This window comes from Poromitra crassiceps (assembly GCF_964638095.1).
Source record: "Poromitra crassiceps genome assembly, chromosome: 30".
Lineage (NCBI taxonomy): Eukaryota > Metazoa > Chordata > Actinopteri > Beryciformes > Melamphaidae > Poromitra > Poromitra crassiceps.
In genome coordinates, this window is record NC_139652.1 from 9,290,573 (window position 1) to 9,310,700 (window position 20,128).

The 20,128-nt window shown below is 43.4% G+C and overlaps 2 protein-coding genes across 2 annotated transcripts; one reads left to right on the top strand and one right to left on the bottom strand.

The window, feature by feature from the left end:
* Window positions 1–604: 604 nt before the first annotated feature.
* LOC310800706 (neuroepithelial cell-transforming gene 1 protein-like) lies at window positions 605–9,610 on the top strand. Its single transcript, XM_083663320.1, has 12 exons — window positions 605–786; window positions 1,662–1,728; window positions 2,028–2,087; window positions 2,386–2,493; window positions 2,642–2,809; window positions 2,904–2,966; window positions 3,067–3,163; window positions 3,275–3,351; window positions 3,752–4,009; window positions 4,610–4,780; window positions 4,891–5,077; window positions 8,593–9,610. The coding sequence occupies exons 1-12, from the start codon at window positions 647–649 to the stop codon at window positions 8,919–8,921; spliced, it is 1,725 nt and encodes a 574-aa protein (XP_083519446.1). The 5' UTR covers window positions 605–646; the 3' UTR covers window positions 8,922–9,610.
* Window positions 9,611–10,865: 1,255 nt separating this feature from the next.
* Window positions 10,866–18,785, bottom strand: asb13b (ankyrin repeat and SOCS box containing 13b). The gene is made up of 6 exons (XM_083663331.1): window positions 18,621–18,785; window positions 16,328–16,527; window positions 14,499–14,649; window positions 13,767–13,901; window positions 12,517–12,708; window positions 10,866–12,416 (listed from the first exon to the last, which is right to left on the bottom strand). The coding sequence occupies exons 1-6, from the start codon at window positions 18,661–18,663 to the stop codon at window positions 12,259–12,261; spliced, it is 879 nt and encodes a 292-aa protein (XP_083519457.1). The 5' UTR covers window positions 18,664–18,785; the 3' UTR covers window positions 10,866–12,258.
* Between the last annotated feature and the right edge of the window lie 1,343 nt (window positions 18,786–20,128).

Below are 20,128 nucleotides of genomic sequence, written 5' to 3' on the forward strand. Positions count from 1 at the left end.
ACATACATACATACATACATACGGTACATACATACATAATATATCATCAGTATATAAATGGGAGCTAGGGCTCTGTTTCTGTATGTCCCACTGATGACATCATCAGTGATGTCATAAATCCCACTGATGACATCATCAGTGATGTCATAAATCCCCCTCATGACATCATCACTCACATTTTCTTCAGAAAATGCAAACACTATTTTATTATAAATTCTCTCTTGTGAAGGATTTTTTCTCCTGCAAGTAGCATCACTCCAAGTAGCAAGTAGCATCACTCCCATTCAAATGTCATCATCACTGTTAGCCTATCCCTTGCTCAATCTTCCACTCCTACACAGACTTAACTTATTATACTCCTATGTTTACACTGAAAGATTGTCTAGATTTCCTGCAATGTAGAGAAATTCCAGTCATTCAGTTATGAGCCCCTCCCACCTCAGTGTCCCGAGTCGTCTCCTCATTGGTCCGTTTTCAAGAATCCGCCATATTCAAACTTCCGCCGTTTGTGCAGTTGTTGTTGTCATCGATCCTCTGTTTTCTTTGTACATGTCGGGCCAGTTTCCAGACACATCGGCTCTGTGTTGATTGTTTTCCTATATCGCTGTTGTAGTATAACTGGTTCTCAAAGGGAGCCCACAACAAAATGGAAGAAACCGAGGAAGTTATTGGAAGCGCGACGGAGAACAAAAAGCTGAGACTTCGCAGGGTGCCATCGAGGACATCCACCACTAGCATTATCAGTGCTCAATCTCCCGAAACAGCACGGAGAAACAACTCCAAAAAGTACGTTTGCGTCTAGTAGCCTACTAATATGATTTTTGTATTTTTTATTTTGGCAGCTCCCTGTGATATAGGGGGAGTGTAGCCACCCCGAGATATTATTATGATTAGCTGGCTAGCTAACTCGGGGGCAGTGTTGGCTAACCTAGCTGACTAGCTAGCTGAGGAGCTAACGATTATAGTGCGATCTGCAGATCGGGGGCTGTGTTGGCTAACCTAGCTAACTAGCTAGCTGAGGAGCTAACGATTATAGTGGGATCTGCAGTTACCCCGCTAGCCGGGCGCTGCAGCAGCCGTGTGTGACCGTCCATGGCCTCAGCAGCCTCTTGTTAACTCTGTGAACTGCTTTGTGTTGTCACTTTCAGGGTCATCCATTGCATTCATTCATTGAGTTGAGAAGAATGCATAGTAAATATCAATTCCATTTCTGGAGTTGGAATTGCACCCAGCTTTAAGGAATGGCAGGAAATAAACACATTCCACATTAGCTTAAAGTGCATTAAATTCCACTTCAAAGAGAGGTGTTCTCTTGACATGCTTAACATTAATAAATTGGGATAAACATTCCGAATCAAGTAAAACAAATAAAATACATTCAATCATAATGCATAGTATACATACAAATATCTTGCACTATGCATCAAATTCTGCCTGAAAAGTACCTTTACCTATAGATTTTGGGGCTAATGTTATAGAAAAACAGTGTTTCCCTGTCTCTCAACCTTTACTACCATGGATAAATTGTAAGATAGTTACAAAGATTTAGTTACCCATAGATGAGTTTGATTTAAATTAGGCTATCACTAGCATACACGTAAAGGTTTTTCATTGTGGACGGCAATTACTTATTTGATTTCCCTAACCATCATCTTCTGTAGACCTCCACTGCAGAGAGGCAGCTCCTTCACCTTCCTCACTCCAGGGACACCATGGGACTTCAGTCTAGTGAGTCACTATTGACAACATAATCTCAACATGTTCGATTTTAGAGGATCAGCCCTCGCATATTATCTGTCATGTATATTGGATGAAAATAATGTCATGAATGTCATAGTGATTTATTAATCAACATTATATTATTACTAGTCATAGTAGTGTTTGTTGTTGTTCTTGTAGTTGTTGTTTTTTCGGGAGGGGGGGGGGTAATGATAGTGATTATGAAATTCATATATTAGACATTGCTGAAAATCTCTTATTTGAAAGCTCATCTGACTTAACCAGTGTGTGTTGATACTTTGCCACAGAAGAGAAAACGCAAAGAGAAGGACGATGACACAGTCAGCTTGTCCAGCTTTGATCTGAAGGTGAGAGTCACGTCGGCCTCGTGCCTGTCCCTCAGTCCAACACCCTTGGGATGTGTCCTGACGAGAAGCTCAAATCCCTCAGCATGACTCAGGTTCTAGCAGCAGACGGCCTTGAGTGCTCTGGGTGTTATGAGGTCGGGATAATCCCGCTTTCCTCAGACTGACGGTGCAAGTGCAGCATGTCTGAATGCGTGAGAGTGAAGAAAATTAATCTGAGCCAGTTTGCCCCTAGTAGTCCTGCACTCAGTCTTACCTCAATCAAGGGGGTCTGAAAACACTTTGTTTCTTTGATTTCCAGGAACCTAGTAACAAACGTGTGCGACCACTGGCCAAAGTCTCATCCCTGGCCAACTTGATCTCCCCTTCAAAGAATGGTGCAGTTCGGCGCTTCGGCCAGACCATCCAGGTACATTTCCCTCGACACTGAGTCGACAGGTTTACCATCAACTACTTTAAATAAGTATACTTTCTGTCCATTGTGTCAGATTTAGACCTCAAAAGCAAAAAAAAGTAAAGTGTCAGATTTATGAAACTATTCAAATTGTGTTCCCTAGTCAATGACGTTACGCGGTGATAGCAAGTCACCGGGGATTTCCCGCAAAGCCAGCAGCAAGGCAGCAGGCCCCACGCCCACTAAACGCAGAAACAGCACACTGTGGTCCGAGACGCTGGATGTCCATCAGAAGAGCACGTTCTCCACCAAAGAGATCAAGAGACAAGAGGTTGTGCAATTCGGTTGTTTTTAACCCCTAAAATGCACAGCTTAAAAGTGCACAGAGCACAGAAAAATAATTCGTATTTTTCTCTTCTCTCCAGGCAATTCATGAGCTTTATAGGGGAGAGCAGGATCTCATTGAGGATCTCCAACTTGCACGAAAGGTTAGACCATTACATTTAAAATTAGACGGAGGAATTAAAAATATGAACATTCCCTTTGTCCACTGTTTTGCACTCACATTGCTGCTTTGCATACATTCAGGCATACCATGATCCTATGCTAAAGCTTTGCATCATGACTGAAGAGGAACTGGCTCACATTTTTGGGGACCTGGATGCGTACATCCCCCTGCATGAGGGTAAGCCATCACTGCCCAGCGTAGGAGTCGCACTGCTCCAGTTGTTACCTTTTCATTTGTATTTGTTCTCGGGGGGGTTTTCTGATCATGTGTCTGCTTTTCTCTCTGTAGACCTACTGACGAAGCTCACAGAGGGAACTGGCCCCAATGGGACAGTGGGTCAGATTGGACAGATAGTAATAGACTGGGTATGTATGACACTCGAGTGTATAATATTATGAGAACATATTCGTTTTATGTTTATCACACAGGTGAAATGGATGACTGAGTCCTTGTGAGTCCTGAGTAAGTTGGTTAAACTCAATCCCCAGTATAAACGCCCGTTAACCAGCTCCACCAAGGGAGCATAGCTCTCTGGCATAGTGGTTAGCATGTGCGCTTTGGACACGGGAGGTCGGTGGAGGTTGGGTTTCCTCCAGATAGAACCCCCCCGCCAAAGAAAAACATGCAAAAAAAATGTATGACACACACAAGAACTTGATATTATTTGCAGTTTAAATCGCAATTGCAGTATCCTGTCAAATAGTTGCAATTGTATATTTTTTGGGTCAATATCTTTCAGCCCTAATTGTCACTGTGTCCTCTCAGTTGCCTGGTCTGAATGCTTACAAGGACTACTGCAGCAACCAGCTGGCAGCCAAAGCTCTGCTGGACCAGAAGAAGCAGGACAGGCGGGTGCAAGACTTCTTGCAACGCTGCCTGGAGTCGCCGTTCAGCAGGAAGCTGGACCTCTGGAGCTTCCTGGACATCCCGCGCTCACGCTTGGTCAAATACCCACTGCTGCTGCGAGAGATCCTCCGACACACTCCTCCTGATCACCCAGACGTAGCCAAACTGGAGAGAGCAGTATGACATCTATGTTACTGATTGTTGCAGTCAGACACAGTGTTGTTATTTACAGGGTTCCCACCGTTTTTCAACCTGGAAAAGTCATGGACTTTGAAAAGTCATTGAATTAGTAAAATCCTTGAACCTTTCGGAAAAGTCATGGACTTTTGTTGTGTTTTTTGTTATATGTGTATGTAACTATTACTATACTGGACAAATATGACACACCTCTTTATATTGTACTTTAGTGCTTGCATTTTATATTCATATTTTTATGGAAAATGCACGTTTTATTTCAATAGCTTCGATGTAATGTGATGCAGTAACTCTAAAGCAATAAAATCCAATATAGAGGTGTGTCCTATCAGTGTAGTAATAAGTTCTGGTATTGTGAGTCACTGCCTCACATTATATGGATATCTTTAGTTTTAAAATTGTATCCATGTATTTACATTGAGCCATTGAAACTGATAAATGACATGGCTGTTGCTTAAAATATAAAAAAGAAATAATAATCTGATAATATACTTTTTTTGTAGAAACGGCACCTTTCATTGGTCATTCTATCTTGTTTGTTTGCCAAATAACCAACTGATAACAATCGTTTTAATTATCCAGATTACAATAATCCAAGGAGTTCTGTCTGAGATCAACATGAGGAAAGGGGAGTCCGAGTGCCAGTACTATATAGACAAGCTGGAGTACCTGGATGATAAGCAGCGGGACCCTCTCATAGACAACTGTAAGACCCTTCTGTGCCATGGTGAGCTGCGGAACAAGAGTGGCTCGGTAAGAATTAGGGTTATCCTCCATCATGAGAATATATACGTAATTCATGTATTATAAATGTTTATGTAAATATACGTAATCCCATTCTCTGATTTGATGTTGCACTGCAGAAGCTGCATGTGTTCCTCTTCTCTGAGCTGTTGGTTCTGTCCCGGCCGGTGACCCGTAATGAGAGGAGCTGCTTCCAGGTGTACCGGCAGCCCATCCCGGTCCAGGACTTGGCTCTCGAGGACCTGCAGGATGGAGAGATTCGCATGGGTGGTTCCTTCAGAGGGGCTTTCACCAATGGGGAGAAAGGTGGGTTGGGTCTGCATCTTACTCTCAGGGCTTAAAGACCTCCAGCAAGGTGCCGGATTTCCGGCATGTTTTAGATTCACAAACTATCAAAAGAAAGACAAAGATCCATGTGGGCTTTTGTTTTTGATGTGTTTTATCCAATCTGGGAACTCAGAGTCTATTTCGGCACGTAAATAGACTCTCGGACAGCCGTACCCCGTGATGGCGAAGGCATGACCCGCCCCTCTCTGCCTCTGATTGGCTGACTGCACTCGGCTCCTCTCACCTGCTTCCCAGGCAAGCCAGAAGTCATCTCAAACGAGCCTAATATACTTTCATTCAATGTCACGATGCGGTGGGGGGGAGTAGGCTACTTCCAAGCATTATTCCTATAACTAGATAGGCTATTAGTGGTGTGTTTGCTGGACAGCTAACATTCATACTTTATTAAAATTACTATAGTCAGTTCCTGCTGAGGCTATAGGGGTCATCTAAGTATTTGTTCATAACGTGAGCAGCAGGTGCAAAACAATCATTAAATCAACAACCATGAGATGGCAGATGGCAACATATAGAATCAAACGGTTATGTGTGAGATCTTACTTTATTATATTAAACGTTACAATTGCAAATCGTATAACTGAGTTATAGCTTTATAAACCATAGATAAGACTATATTAAGAACATAAACACACAGTGGCGTCTTTCATGAAGGCTAGCAAGCATGACTGCTGTCTGTCTGACCCACTGAGCCTGACCACAGACTGTAGAAAGAGATGCAGGATAGCCAAACGAATGTGTTTGGATGAACGTTTGACGCTAGGCCAATCAGAGGCAGAGAGGGGCGGGTTATGCCTTCGCCATCATCCGGAAAAAAAAATATTGCCTCCCCCAACACACTGATTGGAGCAAATCTGTTGTGTTCTACTGAAAATCCATTCATTCCAAATGGGAGACCCTTTTTCTGCTGCAAATAATACTGCATGAGGTTTGCATTGCAATTGTTGCATGCGTTGGATGTATCCTACTTCTGCATTATAACAAGTGTCAACTAAACCGGATGTTGTCAAAATGTCAGCAAATTAGTAATACATATAAATAAATTAACATTGCATGGTAATACGGTCTTACACAAAACGTTCCGATTCAACGTTTATTGTTGAATATCCAGACCAAAATGTTAATCAAGTTCAAATAAATCATTTTTCCTCCATAATAGAGTACTGCAGGAATGAGTCCGGAAAACATGGACGCCAACACTTCCTGCTCGTACGTGTAAAAGTGAATGGGATTTTTGTATGGGCGCGATTTCGGTTAAATGCATGAAATAAGGTCTGTAGTTAACAAAAGTTTATGAAACAGCGAAGTTTGTGTTCAGCAAGATAACCTTAACAAATGAGCACCATTTTTATGGCTTCTGAAGGGTAAATCAATTTTTTTTGCGCGATTTTCAGAAAACGCTTAAAAAATCATAAAAGATTATCTTGCTGAACACAAACTTTGTTGTTTCATAAACTTTTGTTAAAGTTGAGCTGAACCCAAGAATGCCTTTTCTTTTCTTTTAGTTCAAATACCTGGGTATGCAGTGCACCTATTTAATAATGTATGCAAAACAAATTACAACAATCTAATTTATTTAGTTTTTCACACTTTTTCACATCAAAAGTTCGTTTTTCAAGATTTCATTGATAACAGTAATTTACAGTTTGCTGACGTCACCCAGTACTATCAAATTTCTATCCCATTTCAACCAATCATATCACGACATGCAGCTGTCAATCAAATCTTCATTTCTGGATAATTTTCTCTTCCAAATGAAGTAGAAAATGGCGCTTAGTGCCTGTCATCTGGCAGAATTCCTATCTCATAAACTAACTACTAACTTGGCCAATTGTTAGAAACATGGATAAAAAACAAAAACTATAATCTCTAAGAATGCAAAGAAATGTAACTGGCTCGTTAAAAAGCGCATTCCAGGGATATCGTATCGTTATAGTAGCGATAATGGAGCGCGCATCCGAGAGCTTGGTTGTCAGGGGTCGCACCTCGAAGATTCCAGGCCGACGGGCTGCACTCTCCGCTCCGCAACACGAAGGCAGCTGGCTGCCTGCGGCTCGCTGAGCTCCACTCAGCCACTAACCTCGCGTCAGCAGGCTCTTCCCGAGGGGAACGCCACAACACACTAAATCCCACTCGATTTGGAGGCGGAACACGCCAGGATTGGCCAAAGCCCAATCCTGTCCCCAGAATTGTCAAATAAAATCATCGACATGATACTATGACCCGCCTCTCAACCTGTCATCTTAGACAAACTATGTTAAACTTTTCAGTCTGAAACGGACTCATTATGCACGTGACGAACAGGTTCAGTTCGACTTTAACCACGCACAGACCTTTCCCATACAAAAATCCCATTGCCTCTTCCCCCCAATGAACCAGCAGCGCAGGGACTTGTGGGTAAGCCTACAAAAATACATAATCCCTGCAGTACTCTATAGCCGCGTTCGGAATCGTTCACTCATTCACTCACTCACTCACTCACTCACTCACTCACTCACTCACTATTCCCCATAATAGTGTTTATTATATAGTGAACTATATGGAGAATGATCAAAATGAGTTTCGGACACTACACAGATTGGGTAAAGACAACTGCATTGCATTGTGGTGTACCGGCGAAAATGTAGGGTACATTCGTTGTTCACTAGAAATCGCTGTGCATTGTGGGTATTTTATAGTGGACTAAATGTGGGTATTTTATAGTGGACTAAATAGTGAATCAAATTAACAGTTTAGAATTCGGACACTATAAAAAAAATGGCGAGACACTCATTTCTGTCATAGGGACCGATTCCGAACAGGGCTTATATACTACTTCATTGTAGGGAAACTGACTAGATAATAAAGGTCATGTCTTTGTTCATCCAGAAACCACGGCTACTGTGAGACACTCATCCGTTCTTGTTGGACAACTTACCAAATGTGTGCATGTTCCCTCAGATCAGTACCTAACACAATCTTTATTTTCCTAGCATGGCGAAGGCATTGCCCGCCCTACTCTGATCCCTACCACTCTGATTAGCCTATCCGGATATTTTACCCTAACCTTATTACCAACCATCACTCATGCCTAAACCTAACCAATCATCACTCCCCATGCCGAAACCTTACCAATCATCACTCCCCATGCCGAAACCTTACCAATCATCACTCCCCATGCCGAAACCTAACCCAATCAGAGGCAGAGTAGGGAGGGTCATGCCTTCGCCATCCTGGGAAAGAAATTCCACGTACCCAACCCTGATGCTGAGGGAACATGGGACCTAATTTGGATGGGGGAACATTCATGAGGGAACATAGGGCTGAGGGAACATAGGGATGACCCCATCAAATGCAGATAAACATTGCATTCTGCTATGTACTGTATGTGAGGACAGTGCAAACAAATCTGTTATAATGCTGCCATCTGTTCAGGCAGGGCCACTAGGAGAGTCTCTTTATTTATTTATTAACCAACTGTGTTCCTTTCCCTTCAGCTAAGAATGTATTCCGTGTGAGCTCTGTGGATCCATCCCATGGCCAGTCCCACACCCTGCAGGTCAATGACATCTACCACAAGCAGCAGTGGCTCAACTGCCTACGCAGTGCAATGGCCCAACACCAGGCGGCTCCACTCAGGGTTCAGAAAGAAGCAGTCAGAGCCAAGCGCCGCTCCTCAAATACCTCAAACGGCATCTATGAAGAAGAGACGGACGAGAACTGTCCCCATGTCGCGGGTGCTGGACTTGGCCCGCGGACGCACTCCAAGACCAAGCTGGATAAGAAGTTCCGTGGTTCACTGAAGAGGAAGGAAACGGGGGTGTAGAGATTCAGCCTTGAACATGCAGCTGTGAGGTTTACTCAGACAGGCACATGAACAGTGTGGAAACAGTGGACATCTTTCCTGGACTTTGGTTATGTGGGTCTGCCAATGCATCTCCATGCAACCATTTCAGTGCTTTTGCTCAGCAACAAGCTGTTAACAAGTCGGTGTCCTTGTACCAGCAGCACACACACAAAACCTCTCCAATCACTTCCGTCCAGCTGTAGGCCATATGAAATGTTAGTCCTATCTCATTAAGAAGGTGTATTTAGTTTACAAAAAAGTGAGATGTGCCAATGTGACTGAATTGTATGTTTACAGCAGTAAAATGTGTGTGGAATTAGGGTTTTATGTGTTTTTAAGTTAAAACAATTACATTTTATACCACTTGTAGCTCTTAATAATTTGTTTCGTTGTTGATTCCAAACTCGACACAGTGATTCTCAGTTTCTTTTTGTAATCAAAAATGTCTGTACATCATGTATAGAAAGCGTGTACAAAATTGTCAGTTGAAGTGTGTCTATTTCGAGATAAGAGGAACAAGGACCGTTCAGTTGTAGGGGGTGTGATGCGACAAACAGTAAGTTCCGATCTAGATGTGAGATACTGAGCAGAACTAGTGAGAACTGACAGACTTGTGAGGCAAAAAACATTTCTTAAAAAAGAAGAAAGACTGAAATAGATCTAGTTGTATGTGGTGAAAAGATGTTCAATAAAAATAAAAAGACCTTGTAAATCTGTACTTTGAACCATGAGTGATTTAATTCCTTGTTTATGATCGACTGCAAACTTGCATGTTAATCCTCACCAATGTCCTCAATTACACTTTGCACCCGCTGAGTCCACTGCTCACTTCCCTTCACAGCTTCCAGATACAGTTGGCTAGGTGTTGAACATTAACCCATTGCAACAGGAACATTACTGGGTAGTTATCAGATTTCAGCTCAGTGTCAAGCAGCTACCAACGTGATGGCCTCAAGGTTTGACACGTTGCATTCTGCTCACCAGTGAACATACCCAACACCAGAATTTCTTTTGTGCAGATCAGGCTAATGTGCACTGTCTCAAATTACATAAGCTGCAGTCCCCCGTGGCTCTTCTTCTTTTAGGCTGTATATGTGTTTTAAATAACCACATTATAAGCTCCCAGTTCAGCCAGATGTGACTTTAAGGTGCTTCTGCCAACATATAATATATTAAATTTGATCACACCTTTCTTTTGAAGTCTACTTGCTGCGATTAGAGGCACATTCTATTCTCTCACTATCATTTGGTCAACCACAGCTTTGTACAATTATTACTTCAAATTGGAAGCTTTGACTAGTTAGCAGTCAGCACTAGTTCATGTTGATGGATTGGAATTTAGTTTGTCTCGTTTCCTGACCTGTTCACTCATGTTGAGCGAGTTGTGAGTGGGAGTAAGCGAGAATGCAGGTGTGTCTCTCTTCTCTTGTCATTGCAGGTTGCGACATGTCTTCTCAGCTTCACTGGAGCTGTGGTCTAAGTAAAGATTATGCATCAGGCCACAAAGACCTGGAACAGGAAACGCGAGCATGTGACGCAATTTTGGCATCCTCACAAGGCTCACACTGGTTGCCTAACTTTTACGGCGGTCTAAACTTTTTAAGCCTCACTTCCTTAATTTGAAGCATTCCTGTTGAAACAGGATATGTGGGTGGATCAGTCAAAACTGTAAGCCAATGGGATAACAGGGAGAAAAGTGTTATAAGTTGTATTTGATGAGAGGGGTGGAGGGACAGGATTATTATTTAAAAAAAGTTGTATTGGTTGGAATTTTTATTTACAGCCACTACAGCAGGATTTCACAATTAAAGGTATAGGAAGTACCGTAAATGTAATGGGATTCTGATACAAAAACACAAGATTTTTTTTTTTTTTACATTTTATTAGGCATTTGTATGGAAGATTAGCTAATAATGTGGAAAAAGTCACTTCCAATTTCTTTTGTAGGATTTTGATAATACGTTGTTATAAACTCCACTAGTTTACAGAAAGTCAAAATGTGCTGTGTGGATTTATATGCCAAACAAAGCGGCTGGGCCGGGCCAGAAAAATACAAACAATTCTTCTGTGCATACGACAGTCTAGCCTAGGTAAACCCAGTCCCCACGTGACCTGCTCTCTCAGTTCCCAGTCACTAGCCTTGTGACTAAGCAGGGTGAGCCTGAGAGCAGGTCACTGGGGGCTGGGTTTACCCAGGCTAACGACAGTCTGCATAAGACAACACATAACTAGGTTGTTTTCAAATAGCCTTGTATTCGTCTACTTATTTACACAAATTCAATTGAGTCAGAAGAGGTCACTTATTTACATAATTCACATTCAAAATAAATAGTCATGGAATATTTACACAGTACTACAATCACAGTGCGCAAACCGCTGCTTACGGAAACTCAAATACTTAGTCAACAGATTGCTCCCGGGTTACAATGGCTTACTGAACTTAATATTATATTATAATATAATATGAATATGAGTAGCCAAAGTTCACAGTCAAATTAAACCGAATGATCAAATTAATTTGTTTGGCTAAACCAGCCTTTATGCATTCAATATAAGATTCTAAACCCTCTGTATAGTCTGGCTGCAGTATTTTCAAGAGTTTTTAGGTTTCACTTCTGCCAAAGTGAACATCCTGTTAGGACTTCCTGGCACAATAGCAGAACCAGCGGAAGTGAGCAGTTTCTTTGATCCTGGTTTCTAAGAGCAGCCTTCTGCACCAGAAGCTTGTTATAGCGCTGACGTGGTGAAATAATTTCCCCTGTGGTGGTTGCCACACTGCAGTCTGCGGTGTACGCAATAACTGTCAACAAGGTTGCTAGGAGTTCAAGCCGTCGGATGACGTCACATGTTCATTTGTATATCAATATATAACCTACAGTCTCTGCTCGCAGCAGAGGGAGGGGGGCTACACTGTGTGTGGGAGGCGCTGTGATCATTCGAAATCTCTGGATGACAAGCAAGTAGAGTAGAACAACCAACATGGTGGGAGAGAGGCAGGAACACAGCATCCTAGCTTCGCAAATATAATGGAGCTACTTCATAGAAACAAACAAGTTGAATTCACTTGAACACATTGTACTCACATTGGGTTGAAAATAGGAATGTGTACAGTTTCTTCTTTGGACATTTTCATTCTAAGCGTTACTGACTGAACGACTGCACGACCTGAATTTGGCGCGTTTGACGCCCCCTCGTCTGTGCTGTGGGAAGAACGCGAACATAGCGCAGTTTGCGAGAGTTGCTTGCCATCCACCGCGGTTGGCTCGTCCATAGCGCAGCATCGCATTAACGCAGTTGTCGTGACGGCCCTGATTTGTTACAAGTCATGGAATTCAATAACCGGAGGTGGCATGTAAGAAAGAAAGCTTATGATGCGATTGGGCAAGCCGAGCTTGGAAACGACCTCGAGCGCTCTTGTGCCGAGAGCCATCCTCACAGCCACTCTGCTGATCTGCTGGAGACTGAGGGGCGTGTCTGTGGAAGAGAACATAATTACAGGTGATGTTTGAATGCACTAAATCACTCCATGCCGTGACAGAACACATACTGCATAATACTTTATTAATGAACTCACTCTCATAGAACTCGAGGCAGAGGTAAGACGGTGATCCTGAGTTGGTGTAGTGTATCGGCTTTTTGCCCAGGTTATCCCTGGCATACACACTCGCTCCAAACTCCACAAGTAGGTCAATCAGGCCCATGTTCTTGGCTTTGGCTGCATGATGGAGGGCCGTCTCATGTATCTTGGCAGCATTCACATTTGCACCTTGGGAGACAGAAAGAGAAAGCTGCACTAATGCTCATTTCCACCACATTTTACTGCCCTGCACAGCTCGTCACCAGTCGGCTCTACTCGTTTCGGCCCGATGGATGTTCTGCTTCGACCGCCGATCATCTGCCCCCGCCCACCCCCGCCCACAGCTGGTCGTCATAGCGACCGCATATCTGTCCTCCGCCTATACACCGAAGTAGGCTATAACATAATGTTACAATTAAATCCATCTACATAACTTTTAAACTGTTTATGAAATACTGGTGCCTCTGAATGACCTACAGTGTACATGGGCAAATGTGACAATCGGCCAGGAGAATGGATATCACTTTGTTGTTAGTCAAACTCACATGCATGCGCTGCGCGGGGACGGGAGAGGTGCTACAGAGTGAAGCCTGTACCCCGGCGGCCTCTCACCAGGCAAGACCGCGGCTTCACCAAAGACCCGCCTGCGGCCTAGCGGAGCGCTGCACTCAACTACAAGGGCTTCCTGACCAGCTGACTTTTTTCTCTCTCAAAACAATTGAAACCACCGCCACGATTTTATTTCACCAGAGGCGAAGGCAGCAACACAAAAGACTGATGGAAATAACATAACAGAAGAGAAGGTAAGCCCACTAAACTGGTATGCAGCATTGCATTGACAGTCAGTAGATAGACAGAGTAAACACGATTCTGCCTGACCAATCAGTCGTCAACAATGTTTTCACGTCACCGTATGGTACCGGGTTCACAGCCCTAGAACCCCGACGAGGCAGGGACGGAAAATAGCACGACTCAACCCCAACTCAACCCGGGCTGGGACGGTTTTTACCGGTGGAATGAGACCATTTATCGAGTCGAGCGGAGCGGGACCGCGCTACTACCTGCGGTGGAAATGGGCCATTAGTGAGAGAAGTAGCCCCGGTGTCACCAGCATTCCTGCTTAGAAATAAAAAGGTTCCTCGATGGAGGAGTAAATTATCAGTCACGGTAAACCTTATATGAAAGTTGATCACAGGCATAAAGCCACTTTCATACCGTCGTTTGCAGAAGACAGACATGGACCCCACCTGCATTGAGGAGTACTTTGGCGCAGTCATAGTTCTGCCTGGCACAGGCTACATGGAGCGGGGTCCCAAAGTGACAGTCGTGGGCCTCCATGAAAGCTCCTCGGTCAATCATGAGTTGGACACAATCTGAATTACCTATCACAAAACACATGCAAAGAGACAGATAATAATTATCACAGTTAAGAGTAAAACATAAATGTACGCTTTGGTCTTGGTGAACAGCATAGTGTTGACCTGATACTGCAGGGACAACAAAATTCCATGAACCCACACCAAGATAAGACAAGGTAAAGGTGAGATCAAGATAAAGATCATATATTTAAGATAAGATAGCATTCTCTTGATCCCTAGGGCTAGGGGAAATGCGGGTGCCACAGCAACAATTAACAGAGCAAAGCCAAGGAAGTACAGGAACGCTAATAAAAATAAGCAATAAGCAAATGCAGTAAAGGTAATAGGAAAGTTCATGTAAATAAATAGAGCTATAAAATGATAGTGCATAGTGTCTAAGAAGTGGTGTTGAGCATTAGTCCTGTGCAATAATTGGAAACTCCTGTGCCCAGGTCACAGTTTGAGAAATGTCTATCATTGTGTTGTTTGCTTCATTGCTACATCATGAATGGCTGTGAAGCAATGCCATCTTGATAGACGGATGCATGCAATGCAACACAACACATCTCTGTGTACGTGGACACATCTCTGTGTACGTGGAGTGAAGGTAACAAGCCACACCTCCCATGCAAGCCTCGTGAAGGGGTGAGAAGGTGAAGAGCGGAGGGTTCACCGTCGCTCCATACTCCAGGAGCAGCTTGACACATTCCAGACTCCCCGCCGCACAGGCGTCACACAGCGGAGTGCTGCCATCGATGTTACGCACGTCCACCTGTGGCACAGAGCCCCAATCAAGATCACACCCATGTCACACGCAGCCAAAATCATCATCGCCGGCCAAGAACAGCGACAATTAGGCTTGATCGTTCTGTTAGGCATTTTTGTGGTGGGAACACTGTCCACACACAATTCTCCTCCACGCCATGCAGAGCTGTGACTAGGGATGGAATTGTGTTTTAATAACACTGCCATTTAAACTTTAGTTAACACATTCACTGCCAGCCGTTTTTTCAATACTGTAGGTAGCTTCTGCAAACGGTTTTTTTTGAGGATTCTGGCTCATCTTTCAAGAGCCGAGGATTCTTTTCTGCTAAGATTTTGTGAACACAAATTATCTCAAAAGAACTAATAGAATGTGTGCTTTCTCTGTCTAAAAGAGTTAGTTTGTAGAGTTAGTAGTTATGTAGGCATTAGCAGTAGAATACAGCATGGTTTCAGCGTCTGAAAATTTAAGCTGAGATAAATGGCTTTTTGTGAAATTCGATAGAACAGTCACTTTAACCATTTATTTTTGGCGTAAGACGTCAGACATCTAAACAATAGTTTTGAACAGTAATTTCCTCCATAGCAGCAGGAAACCCCCCTCTCCTTCAAACTCCTCCCTCCGTGTGTGTTCTCCTCCCTCTGTGGCTGCAGCGGTACAAGCGAGGCTCTGCCTGTCTGTGCTGCCTGGCTGCTGGCGGCTGCTCTTTGGGCGAGTCTGCATGGGGCTCGTTCGTTTCGGTTGTGAGCTCAGCTGGAATGAAGCTGCGTGCGATTGTGGGCTTTCTGCCGGTGTTTCAAAGTGTGTTGCACCCATAATCTATTATGCAAGTTTGCAATCCCCCACCGCCAGCTCCCAGCGCGATAATGCGCGAAAGCGAAAGCGTTTTCGCCAATCCATTTTACAGTATGAGAATGGTTTCCTCGCGCGTTCCCCTGCAGTTTTGGCTCGGCTTTTTCTAGTCTGGAGAGCACTGTCGCCACTTAGTGGGTCGGTGGAATGGGTTGTACACGTTCGGTGGCTCCCATATTTATATAGGAGATGTAAAAGGGTTAGATCAACGTCCCACCGTCAAAAAAAAAAAAAAAAAATTTGACGAGTTGACTCGTCATTGGCAGTCAACCGTTGGTTTCTGCTTGACGAGTCAACTCGTCATTGGCAGTGAACGTGTTAACAAACTAGACCCTACTAGGCATAATAAAAAGATGGTGTAAATTGAGATCTATTTCATACTTTATTCACACGTCAACATTTATACACACTCAGTTAAAACACACACCTATTTTTAAAAAGTGGATGTAGCCCAACAACACTCAATTTGGAAACACATTTAATCTAGCTCATGGCTTAGTAACGGTATAGACATCATTCATTCCTTTACATTTTGCCATCTTATATTAATACGGTCTCATTCAAAATGATGAGTAAACTACTAAATATTTGCTCAATTTGAGGATGAAAAATGTGCATAAAAGTATGCCCAAATTGATTGAAAATCCACATTGCACTGCCTAAATATTGTGGTAAAAAAAAGTAGGCCCATCTAATCAAATCACCTCGATTTAGCCTCTACAAATGTTCCGTCTTTCAGTTCAGTTGAATGGAGCGTTTTTAAGGGACACAAGCTTATGAGTTCAAACGAACAGGTCGTTCAAGTCAAACATCCCTAGCTATGGCGTGATCTCACCTGTGCACCAGCATCCAGCAGCAGTCTGACACACTGGCTCTGTCCCTGGATACACGCCTCATGCAGGGGGGTGATGGAGTCCACAGCCACAATGTTCACTGCTGCACCTTCACGGATAAGCTGCTGCAGCTGCAGCGCCCGGCCGTGTGCGGCAGCCTCATGCACTGCTGACCGGTCTGTCCAGAATCCCAGACCGTGAGCTGCAAACATGAGAAACACAACAAAAGCATTTTCATTCATATGAAAGATAACTTGGCAAAGGGTGTCTTCATCGTATGGATAGGATTTAATTATCCTTATGATTCACTTTTGCTTTGCGTCAATTGGAAAATGGTGTAAATGAGAAGATAGAGAAGAGATTTTTATACAGGTCAAGAGTGCCACATGATCAAAGGTGATTGATTTTTAAGCAGGTATTGGCAATGTGCGATGAAGACATTAGGCCATTAAACAACTACATCATGACTAAAAAAACATTAGGTATTTCCATATTTAAAATTAGCTGACCACACATAAGCAAGTTGAGAACATGTAAAGTAGTAACCAGTAGGCCGGCAGCCTGGCAAAAAAGTGTGCCCATGGCGTATCGCATAATCTCCAGTCTCCACCACAGAAACGAGTGCCCAACATTTCTAGTATTTGATCCAGCACCATTTTTACCACGTGCACAGCAGCGCGTGGTCAAGAGAAGGCTTTTTGGGGTGAGTCATTCATTCATTCAGTCAGTCAGGAACAGATAACGGTGATGATGTCAACAGTGATGGTGTCAGTGCAGTGTTTCCCATACATAAAGGAATTTGTGGCGGGCCGCCACAAAAGGATTTGGACCGCCACAAAAAGATGTTTTTTTATAGTGCACCTGAACGCAACATGCAAGATATCCGCTGAATAAGTGTCCAATAAATGTTCATGTCATTCTGGCCAATACTTCTGTTATAGCATTTCAGTCTGGAATATGGAATATCTTTCAATAATCTATGATTTAGCTGCTAAATTGTCAAATACCGCCATCTGCTCGCTACCCAGGCACTTATGTATGTACTTAACCTAACTAACTTAACCTAACTAACTATCCGGTGTGCACAACATTGTCAGCCTAAACTCCGGCTGACACCCCAAAAACCTACAATCCGCTACAGAAAAATGTATATTGTTTGCTTATTAACTGGCCCCTCGCCTTCTATCATTTCACGAAAGTGGCAAAGCAAGTTGAGTATCCCTGACCTATAGGGAGAAATTTAGTTTGTCATTGTAAACCCACAGCACAGTAATGATGACATGTTCTTCATAGATCTAGCCTTTTAATTTTGCTCTTAAGCTTTCTCAAAGTACACCAAATTCATGCATTTTACTTTAAAATGTTTAAAAAAATCTCGCGGGGGGCCATGCCCCCGCACCCCCCTAGGGGGTCTGCGGTCCCCCACCACAAATACTCAAAATCCTGTGGGAAACACTACAGTGTGATGTCATCAGTGATGGTGTCAGTGTGATGTTATCAGTGATGATGTCATGCCAAACATTTTGGTGGTTTGATCCTCGTTGTCAGGTATTTTGACTCTTGACTGTAGGAGGGCCAAGTGTTCATTAAGAAGGTCCTCATATTTTTCTCTGAAACGGATTCTGCTCAGTTCTGCTGTATACTAGTTGTTGCCTTGGCGATGGTTCTGCTCCAGTGTCAAGGCTGAACATCTGCCAGAGATTGAAGATATCGAAAACATCTTTAAACCTGCCAAACTTGGGCTGTTCTACCCAACAGGATGGGCTGCCCTAGGCTTGACCACATTTATACAGGTAAGTAACACAAACCGGTGGATGTTTCTGACCCGACAGGCTGATATATACAAAGACTTGTGTTAGGATAGATAGGTCATTATGAGTGAGAAGCTCCGTTTAATGATCAGACTTCTGACTGTGAACTACTTGTAGGTTAGGTCATCCTGAGACAGTTTGCCACAACACCTGTGCTAAAGCCAACTGCAATACACACCTCCTTCGCAGACATTTCACATATCAAGGTGTCTTAGGTTGGCCTAACAAGCTTAACATTAGCTGCCATGCTCTTAGCTCTACCAAGCTTACGTTAGCTACTTTTAGGAAAGGTTGCTAGCTAACGTAACCTCCGCTTTTTCGAGACAGTTTCTTAACCTAGCGTTAGCAACAACTATAGATGCAGTTGATGAAGGACGAAAGCTACAATTCATTTTTATGTACCAAGTGCCACTAACGTTACCCACTTGACTTGATCGCCTAGCAACAGCCAACACAGGAGTTGGTCATTCCTAGCGTTACTTACCGATTTCTCCAAACAAGGACGGTCTGGTCCGAGTGATCTCCATTTTATTATGTCAGTCTTTTCTCTCTCGACTTAACCACAGGTTTGATTCATTTCGAAACAATAAAATAAAGACAGCAAGGGGAGCATTGCTACAAAATGCTACCTAGAGCTAGTGTCTGCGAGGGCTGCTAGCGGCGGAATCAACAATGCCTGAGGTTTTCTGGGATATGTAGGCGACTGACCGAACTGGTGGATCCGCCTCACCCTCGGTTTAAGGAGTTGAATCAACTGAACTAATTACCTTCAGATTTTATTTCGATGTCAATGGAATTCTGACTGTTAGGGAACAGCTTGAAACCTGGCATAATTTGCTGTGAGCTACTGTATTATGTTAGCAGCTAACGTCGTCATAGAGCTAACGGATCGCTCGAATGTTAGTGACATCCGTGATGATGTCATCCGTCATCTGGCTGCCTGGCAAAAATGACAGCTGGCCGGCCACTGATGACATCATAGGGTTGTGAGTCAGTCAGTCAGCTTCAGACAGAGCCAGGCCGGCAGCTGCCTGGCAAACTAGGCAAAACCTATGCCAGGCAGCAATTTACAGACACTGATGGTGAGTGATGTCCTGTCACTCCAGCAATTGTGATGTCATCAGTGATGTCATCAGTGAGTGATCTAATTCGAGCATTTTGTCCGAATTTTTAGTTTAATGTCAGAATTCTGAGGAAAAAGTAGCATTCTGATTTTAATGTCAGAATTCTGAGTTTAATATCAGAATTCTGAGTTTAAAGTAAAAATTCTGAGAAAAAATACTGTTACAAAATTTGAATGTCTGGGGTCCCTACATTTTTGTGATGTCAAAATGGGGTCACAAGCCAAAACAAGGGCAAATTCGGCCCAAGACCACACAGGGGGGGCAGTTGACCCTATGGAGATGTGCCAGGCCGGGTAGGATTAGGTCTTCTTCGTTTATGGCGTAGACTCCAGACTTCCACAGAGGTTCAAGCACTTTCCTCCACTCCTGATCAGTGTAGACGACAAGCACCTGAGTAAAAAAAAGCCTGAGCCACCTTAATCTGCTCCAAAATGATCACGCCAGTAGTTGCTGCCTCTGTCAGGATCTCGTATAGGGACTGAAGACAGCTCTGGACAGCTTCTCTTCTCTTCTCCCTACTTCTTCTTCTTCTTATGGCTTTCCGGCAGACTTCTCACCCAGACAGAAATGTAGGAGTTTGCCTAAAACGCATCCCTCCGTATTTAATCTACTGTATCTCTGCAAGGTTGTTTACCTACAACTCAATAGATTCCTAACCTCAAATGATCTCCTAGATAAACTCCAATCAGGCTTTCGCCCCCATCACAGCACAGAAACCGCGCTTACTAAAGTCATAAATGACATCAGAATGAACACAGACTCACTCAGGCAAAAATTCGATTCTAGTGCTACTGGATCTTAGCGCTGCATTTGACACTGTTGACCACTCAATTTTATTGGACAGACTGGAAAACTGGGTTGGGCTATC

What these genes read in the sequence shown, in the direction of transcription:
- asb13b (XM_083663331.1), bottom strand. Translation starts at nt 18,663, where the DNA reads ATGGAGATCACTCGGACCAGACCGTCCTTGTTTGGAGAAATCG. An exon ending in CAAAGTACTCCTCAATGCAG is followed by an intron (nt 12,709 to 13,766) that starts GTGGGGTCCATG and finishes CTGTCTCCCAAG; the next exon opens with GTGCAAATGTGAATGCTGCC. An exon ending in CTGCCTCGAGTTCTATGAGA is followed by an intron (nt 12,417 to 12,516) that starts GTGAGTTCATTA and finishes TCTCTTCCACAG; the next exon opens with ACACGCCCCTCAGTCTCCAG.
- LOC310800706 (XM_083663320.1), top strand. Translation starts at nt 647, where the DNA reads ATGGAAGAAACCGAGGAAGTTATTGGAAGCGCGACGGAGAACAAAAAG. An exon ending in AAGAGATCAAGAGACAAGAG is followed by an intron (nt 2,810 to 2,903) that starts GTTGTGCAATTC and finishes TCTTCTCTCCAG; the next exon opens with GCAATTCATGAGCTTTATAG. An exon ending in ATCTCCAACTTGCACGAAAG is followed by an intron (nt 2,967 to 3,066) that starts GTTAGACCATTA and finishes GCATACATTCAG; the next exon opens with GCATACCATGATCCTATGCT.